This window comes from Lolium perenne, chromosome 3, assembly GCF_019359855.2.
Source record: "Lolium perenne isolate Kyuss_39 chromosome 3, Kyuss_2.0, whole genome shotgun sequence".
NCBI classification, from domain to species: domain Eukaryota; kingdom Viridiplantae; phylum Streptophyta; class Magnoliopsida; order Poales; family Poaceae; genus Lolium; species Lolium perenne.
The window spans coordinates 15,447,293-15,456,104 of record NC_067246.2 but is presented as its reverse complement, the minus strand read 5'-3'; the positions used below and the strand labels follow the sequence as shown (position 1 = coordinate 15,456,104).

The following is an 8,812-nucleotide window of genomic DNA, read 5'->3' as shown; positions in this document are numbered from 1 at the left end:
CCCCGTCCGACTTACGGTCCTCTTTGTGCCATCACAACAACTTGGCATGCTCTTTGTTCCTAAACAGACGTTTCAACCGTGGTATTATAGGAGCATACCACATCACCTTGGCGGGAACCCGCTTCCTGGGTTTTTCTCGCCCTCAACATCGTCACCGGGGTCATCGCCTCTGATCTTATAACGCAATGCAGTGCATACCGGGCATTCATTCAAATTCTCGTATTCACCGCGGTAGAGGATGCAGTCGTTAATGCATGCATGTATCTTCAGAACCTCTAAACCTAGAGGGCAGACAACCTTCTTTGCTTCGTACGTACTGGCGGGCAACTCGTTATTCTTTGGAAACATATTCTTCATCATTTTCAGCAAATTTTCAAATCCCGAGTCAGATAGACCTTCCTGTGCCTTCCATTTCAGCAAATCCAGTGTGCAGCCCAGCTTTTTCAGACCATTATCGCATCCGGGGTACAGCGACTTTTTGTGATCCTCTAACATGCGATCCAAATTCTTCCTCTCCTTTTCAGGTTCGCAGCCTCTCCGTGCATCAGCAATGGTCCGACCAAGATCATCAGCGGGCTCATCACGTGCCTCTTCTTCACCTTCCCCTTCACCTTCCCCTTCACCTTCCCCACCTTCAGCATCCTCCATGAAAGTATCACCGAAATGATCAAGATAGTTGTCATCGATGAAATCATCCCCTTCTTCATCTTCTTCCATTATAACCCCTCTTTCTCCATGCTTGGTCCAACAATTATAGCTTGGCATGAAACCCTGCCGAAGCAGGTGCGGGTGAACGTCTCTTGAGGAAGAGTAACCCTTCTGATTCTTACAGCCAACACATGGACAGATAACAAAACCCCCCTGCTTGTTCGCATTAGCCACTACGAGGAAATCTTTCAAACCCGTAATGAACTCGCCGGAGAGTCGGTTACCGTACATCCATTGCCGATTCATCTGCATTATTATTATATAAAATATATAATTAACCATCATGCATTTGTTAAACTAACTAGCTACAAATAATAGAAATTAAACAATGAACTACACACATGCATATTTTATCAATGACACATGAAAGGTTCAAGTTGCTAACCGCGATCGAGGAGAAAAAATAAATGAGAAAGCTCAAGTGTGGCTCGGACACTTCATATCATATTTGTTTCATGCTCTCGGGCATTTCATCGAAAACCTTGTGTGCATAAGAGGAACCAAAAGCAAACCCACCACCCCTTGTGAAGATTGTGAAGAGAAATGGCACCAAATGGCTAAGTGAAGTGAGCTGAGCTGCCTGTTATAGGGATGGGCCTTTAGTCCCGGTTGGCCTGGCCAACCGCGACTAAAGGCCTTCGGGCCAGGCCTGAGGACCTTTAGTCGCGGTTGGCAAGCTCCTCCCGTCCACCAGCTGGCCACCGAGCGCGCTGGGCCCAGGTCTTTAGTCGCGGTTCGCCTCCCGAACCGCGACTAAAGAGCCCTTTAGTCGCGGTTCCTATATTTTCGCGACTAATGGGGGGTGGACGGAAGCCTCTTTTTCGCGACTAATGAGGGTATGTGCCGTCCGATTTGAAATTCAAAGGCGGGATTAGCAGTGGTGCAACAAGGCATGATGCACCACTGCTATATATTGTTTTTTTTTTGAATTGTTTTTTGCATCAAGATCTTAAACCTAAATAAACTCCTATTCTTTGATTTTAAGGAATTGATTGTAACTTTTTGCATGGATACATTTTCATATAAATTTTTTTCATCAAAGATCGTATGCAATTAAAAAGCCAATTTACCGAAACAGGACACCATTTTACATAATATACCAAAACCATAAATCCATGTCTGACGATACGTTGAGTAGTTGGACGGGTTCTTCACACGTGAAAAGACGAGCACGTACGCCCCTTGAACGTACACATCAGCATCATGTCACTGGCCTCCCCAGAATAACGATCAAATATACGTGTCAGCACAACACGGGAAAGAGAAAACCAGTACCCTCGCTACTCACGAAATTGATCAAAGTTCGGTTAAATTTTACTACTAATCTGTCAAAATCAAGTGATGGAAGATGTATGGTACATGCTTATTGCTAATTAAGCATATGCCTCCTGTCCTCTAACTTCCGAGAGCATAAATATGTTTTTAGTATGTTCCCAGCTGATACTCGTTTGGGAGTCATTTCCAAACAAAAAGATGCCTCAAGTCAAGGAAACCATGTCTGCCATCATCAGTTTAAAAGTACTGAAAAGGTGAGTTTGTGCTCTCCTTAAAATATTGTGCCAAAATTAGTTTATCAAGCAATTTTTTAATAAACCTTGTTCGTTGCGCCAATACAACTTTGAATAGGTCAAACTCAAAATTTTATTTTTTTGCAAATTTATTATTTCCCAGTCGATAAGATTTCTTCAAGTAGAAATGAACCGAGGGTTAACCATCGAATTAACGTTTCCAGCAAGCCGGAGCCATAGCTGACACAAATGTGGCAATGAAAGTGGTGCAAGGTGGAAAAACCATTGAAACAAAACAAAGTGTGAGGAAGCAAACTCACCAAACTTGTTACATAGGATTTGTAGGCCAGTGCCATGGCAATTTAGACCATGATATATAGGAGAGTTAATTGATCGTTGATCCAACGATGCAGACCAAAACCTGCAGGGATCAGGAGCCAACGGACAACATTGGTAGTAGGGAGGAAGTAATGGATTATTTGGCAGTTATAAATTTTGATCATACAATTCAACACATTGGCTGATAATATACGTTGACACGTTGGTCCTGTTAAGGAATACACGTGGACATAGAGGGGCAATAATAGTATTTTTTTTAGATAAATTGTGAAAGACAGGACTTAAACTGAAGACCTCATGTACCATGTGAAGCTACACTTGCCAACACAATTTCGAACCGAAGAAAAAGGACTAGCCAATCCACTTTCAAGATTCAATGGGTCCGACCGTCACTCCCTCTATGTCTCTAACCATCTCCCTACCACTGATTAGTTCTCCGATGATGGCGCACCATGTTTGTGCAATGAACCCCACACCATATACCCTAACCTTGAACAATGAACCCATGTCTTCGCCTCCATGTCACACTGCTCTACACCGTGGGGGTCTCGGTTGAGTTAGCACATCACACAGTGGGGAATCATGGCATTTTATTCAGTACTGTCACCGATATAAATTACTTGTCGCAAAAATCCAATTTGGATCGAAAATTACAACGAGATCCTTGAGAAGCCCTTCAGCTTCAACCTCCAGACCGTGTCGACGGCGCGCCGCCGCTCCTTCCTGAGTCGGCCTGATGTTGTTGGTTGCGGACGGGAAGTTGCCGAACGGGTCGAAGAGACCACATCCGTCCAAGAGACGAAGAAGTAGGATGAATTGCCGATGAAGCTCCTTGACGATCCGAAGATCCCCACAACCAGACGAAATCCTCGAAGACCACACCACACCCACAAGCTTCTCGACGTCGTCGTCGAGATGGGGTTGAAACTGAGGGAATATTATTGCACGAGGCGCCAGCACCACCACCTGAACGCCGCCCCTACAAACAAAAACCTTAAAGACGGGGAACTAAGCCCCCAAAACTGGGAATTGGAGCCCCCCCGCCGACGAGAGCCGACGAGGTGGCCAGATCGGAGGCGGCCGACGGCGGGAGGTAGAGGAACCCTAATCGCATGAGGATATACCCTCGCGAACGAATGGGTACAAGCATATCGAAGTGAGTATATTAATTAGTTCTACGACAAATAATTTGGCTTAGATGGAGTATTTTAATTGGGGGCATGTAGCAATATTGCACTTGCCCCCTTTGACTTGAGGCTCTTGCACGCGGCGCCCAGACTAAGTTGTACTACACACCAAACACACACGTCGTAGGTAATGACGTCGGCCTAATAAGTTTCCTCTTCCCGCGCATGGTAATACGCTTCAGTTTTGGAAGTAAATTATTCGTATTCGATTTCGTGATAAGATCGACACACCATCCAGATATCCAGCTACGATACCACTTCCGATGTCCTTCTATAAATACCTCGATCCAGATACAACCTCCACACAAATCCAAGCACACCGGCCATTGATCTCTGGAGCTATAGTTAAACACTTCTGATCGTAGAGAGAGAGCCATTGATCTCCAAGTCAAATCTCCTTGGTTAGTCTGATCGTAGTCTACCAGGCAGCAGCTAGCTCACCGGCCATGTCTCCCTCCCCTGATCTCTCTCGCGTCCTGCCCCGCGTGCTCATCGTCTCCCGCCGCACCGTCCGCAAGAACAAGTTCGTGGACTTCGTCGGCGAGTACCACCTGGACCTCATCGTGGGCTACGGCGCGGTGCCGGTGATCGTGCCGCGGGTGGCCGGCGTGCACGCCATGCTCGACTCCTTCGAGCCCATCCACGGCGTGCTGCTCTGCGAGGGCGAGGACATCGACCCCTCCCTCTACGACGCCGGCGACGATAACAATGACAAGGACGGCCTCACGCCGGAGCAGCTGGAGGCCGTGCGGCGGCTCCACCCGAGCGACGCCGCCGTGGACCACGAGAAGGACTCCATCGAGCTCCTCCTCGCCCGCCGCTGCCTAGAGCGCGGCATCCCGTTCCTCGGCATCTGCCGCGGCTCACAGGTGCTCAACGTCGCCTGCGGCGGCTCCCTCTACCAGGACGTGGACCAGGAGCTCCCTTCCCATGTTGCCGACACCGCCGTGTGCCACATGGACTACGCCGACTACGACGGGCACCGGCACCCAGTGCGCGTCCTCCCCGGCACGCCGCTGCAAGAGTGGTTCGCGGAGTCGCTCGGCGGCGAAGTGGGCGATGAGATCATGGTGAACAGCTACCACCACCAGGGCGTGCGGCGTCTGGCGGAGCGGTTCGTGCCGATGGCTTTCGCGCCGGACGGGCTGGTCGAGGGGTTTTATGACCCGGATGCGTACAGCCCCGGCGAGGGTAAGTTCATCATGGGGCTCCAGTTCCACCCAGAGCGCATGCGCAAGGCGGGCTCCGACGAGTTCGACTACCCTGGCTGCGCCAAGGCATACCGGGAGTTCGTCCGCGGCGTGGTCGCGTACCAGGCTAAGCTCGCCGTGGTGAGACGTTTCCAGGACGTGGTCACGCGCGGCCGGAGCGCGGTCACCGCAGCAGTGCCAAAGCTGAGCCACGACATGGAGAAGCAACGCAATGTGCTCGTCCGGAGCTTCTCGCTCGCCAAGAACATGTACTTGGGCGCCGGAGATACAAAGCCGGCAGAGGCTGAGCGGCGCGACCTCGACGCGGGGGCCGAGTTCTTGGAGACGGCGTCGGCGGCGCTGAGCACGCAACAGGAGAAGCGGCTTAAGCAGATGGGCGCGACGGTGCGGAACGCTTCCGGGTACCTCAACAGCAGGCTGAAGGTGAGCGAGGACCGGGAGGCGACGGCGCGGGCGCTCATGGGCAAGATGTCCGCCGCGCAGCTCTCCAGCCTCGCCGCATTCTACCGCGCCATGGGAGCCACATGCTCCGACGTGCTCGACGCCAAGCTCCAGCCAACGTCTCCGACTCTGCAGGAGTGATGACTGAAAACCAAACGGTTTGCAGTGGCATGGTACTGAATTAGTGTGTGATGGTGATGTAGCTGGACGACAAGTGTTTGTTTGACTTTGTTACCTTGCCCGTACAATGTGAATGTATCTGCTCATTCTTACGGCTCGTTGACTTTGATGATTTCAGTTTCTCCACCGTGTCGTCGATGATCACACGAAAGATGGAAATGAAAACTACTACTCTGTATAGCTTTGCTAATTCTCAATCGACTTAATTTTCAGTTGACTTCTAGACCATATGTTTGTATCATGATTTGTGCTAATATGAGTTATAGCATTGGTTGCAACTCATATTTTCTACTGAGTAGAGGAATCGTTGGATTCTTTCGTGATTGCAACATGAGTTGCATATAAGCGTTGGATTACTTCTGATTTGTGCTAGTCATAAATTGTAGATTCAAGGATTAGGTACGAGATATTACTATATATCCAAGGTGTCCTTCTATTTGTGGTTCTATAGACCCTGGTCGTCCACAGATGCCAAAGTTTCGAGAGAGGGATACTAAGCAAAAGTACATGTTTGATTCTCATGCTCCATTCTGCAGTTATTACAGCTTCTGCCGTCGCATCCCCAAACAGATAGTTGAAAATTAAATCCTAACGGTAATTGAAAATTTCATTCAAATTTGATTATATTTATAAAGATTGAATGAAATTTATCTAAACCTAAATCTTATAGGGACCGCGGCAGCCACCGCGATAGTAGTACCCGAGTTACCGACAGTCGTTGTCAGTGACCTCGTTCTTCCCGCGGTCAGCGTCATCGGTGGGCTCCTCCGTCACGTCGCCACTAGGGCCAGCCTGCGACCATGAGTTGTGGGACGACGCACCTCTCCAGGCCCACTACGTAGCTAGTGGTGGCGACGACGGCGGTGATGGAGGGTATTCTAGATGCGGATCGCTGCGTCAGATCCCCTCAGCGACGGCCGCTAGCGTGTGGCCAGACACTCCAAGAAGACGTGGCACCCCTACGCGTTCTTCAAGGTTGGTGGGCCAATGAGGCCGTCGAGCCGCTGCATGTCCCCCCGCCGATGTGCATCGAAGAAGTCTGACCACCTGGCGTCGCCTAGGTTGGATCGGCGCACACTTCCGATGACAGGCGGCGGCGCTGGTCGCGGATTTCCTTGAACCACCGCCATTGGAGGCCTTCCTCCTGCCGCCGCCGCTGGGTAGCCTCATGTTGGGTGATACTAGGTACCGCGCGTCATACAATGCCCAAGCTTCGGCGACAGTGAGGCTTCCTCTCCCAAATTCGTTGGTGGCGGCACGTGTGGGACGGCGGTTCTCGACATGGCGGCATGGATCTTTTAGGTGGGCGGGTGCTTGGGTTTGCGAGGGAGAGAGCATCGGCGGAAGGAGCGGCGATTATGAAGATGGCCGATATGCAGGGAACCTTTTATGCGCCGAAGGCAGTCGACAGGCGGGGCTCGCATCCAACGAGACGCATGCATGCACGCCTGGGAAAACTGCGCCGCTCCTCGGAAAGCTGTGTGTCCATTAGCGCCGGTTGACCAGGAGTAGGCAAAAGGTTAAGACTACTCATAGTGGGAGTAACTTCACTGGTAACTAAGTGTCCAACTCAGCAAATTTGCTTATGTGGTAGTGAGTTAATGAGGAGAGAAGAGGATGGAGTAACATAGCTAGTTACTGTAACATCACACTTCCCAAGATACAATGAGTCTATAAGTTAATTAATGAAGACATATATGATACTACTTTGATGTTACTAACCACTATGAAGGTAGTAACATAGAGTAGTAACATGTGTATGTTACTACTCTATGTTACTTCCCACTATGACTAGTCTAAGCCCAAGTGCAGAGACGGAGCTATATGTAGTTCAGGGGGGCCCCCAGCCCATGAAAATTTTAGCCAAAAATTAGTAGTATTTGGCCCATTTACCCCTAAAATTAGTAGTATTTGTCCATTTACCCGCAACTATTCAAATGAACTGAGAGCGTCGGACAACCTATTGAACCGTGACTGTCTGACTGAAGATGCTCTTAGTAGTCTCCAACAAAAAATGTTCCTTGCTTGTTGGAGACTTTGTTCATGCATGGCAACAAGAAGAGCCGAGCATAACAGATAAGTTCATGATCATCACGTGGAGCTTCAGAGTTATCGAAGTCAGAGCGCGGTAGACCGACACGGACTAGGAGCTTGAAGTTAGTTGGAACTTTCAGGAAAGGTAACTGCTAGCAGTACCCAGGTGTGCCGGAGCCACGAGACATGTCACGCATGCATGTTGTATTGGTGTACAGGTTGCAACTCTGCCTCAACACTTGTCCAGCCCTCGGATACAACATTTATATCACCATTGAGTAATGAGTGTGCAACAGTAACGTAGATCTGAACGAGAACTTCACTGCATCGCAACAGCCCCGCAACTCCACATCGAGAAAACGTTATTCAGAGTTTCAGACATAAGAACTTGGAGGAAAGGTAACTGCTAGCAGTACCCAGCTTCGTGCAATTCACCAAAACTGCATCAGATTTCACCAAAGCGACGTCCTGGCCATCGCCTTCAAAGACCGCCGCCATCGCTGTCTTCATCATCGGCATGTAGGCGTTCTTGCTGCAGAGACGACGCACGTATCACCGTTCCTCTATGGTAGTACCAGGGCAGCAACTTTCTGTTCCAATATGATACTGCTTCGATGCAAAGTGCGTACATTTATCCGCTTAGACTGTTCATATTGAGAGTAACATCACACATCTCAAGGCATTTTGGCGACTTATCATGCTAATAAATGAAGAAAGAGAGTGGGGTGGTAACTAGCTATGTTATCATAACATCACACACCTCACGGCAAGATGAGTCTACAACATAATAAATGATACAATGCATGCATGACACCATATATAAGTTACTACCCACTATGAAGATAGTAACCTAGACTAGTAACATGGCATATTTTACTACTCCCCCCTATGACCAGCCTTATGCCTTTTATGAGACTAGTTGGATGCAAAGTGTGTAGTAGTAGGAGTATTTGATTTGGGTAGAGTTGCAGCACCATCACAACAATGGCAACCGAACTGACAGTCTGAAGGTGTACATTAAATTTTCTAGTACTACCTCCATCCCAAGATTTAAGGATTACATTTTTTAAAATCAAACAAAGTAAAATTTGATTAAATTTATACAAAAATCTATCAAAAAATATAGTATTTTATAGATATCATGTGAAAATATATTTCATAATCTATTTAATGATATTGATTTGGTATTTTAAATGTTAATATT

The 8,812-nt window shown here is 48.5% G+C and overlaps 1 protein-coding gene across 1 annotated transcript; it reads left to right on the top strand.

Moving 5' to 3' along the window:
• The first annotated feature begins 4,061 nt into the window (after nt 1-4,061).
• Nucleotides 4,062-5,764, top strand: LOC139837472 (putative glutamine amidotransferase GAT1_2.1). The gene has a single exon (XM_071826905.1). It carries the CDS (start codon nt 4,189-4,191, stop codon nt 5,533-5,535), a length of 1,347 nt encoding a protein of 448 aa, XP_071683006.1. The 5' UTR covers nt 4,062-4,188; the 3' UTR covers nt 5,536-5,764.
• The last annotated feature ends 3,048 nt before the right edge of the window (nt 5,765-8,812 follow it).

Coding starts and splice junctions, on each gene's coding strand:
- LOC139837472 (XM_071826905.1), top strand. CDS start 4,189: ATGTCTCCCTCCCCTGATCTCTCTCGCGTCCTGCCCCGCGTGCTCATC.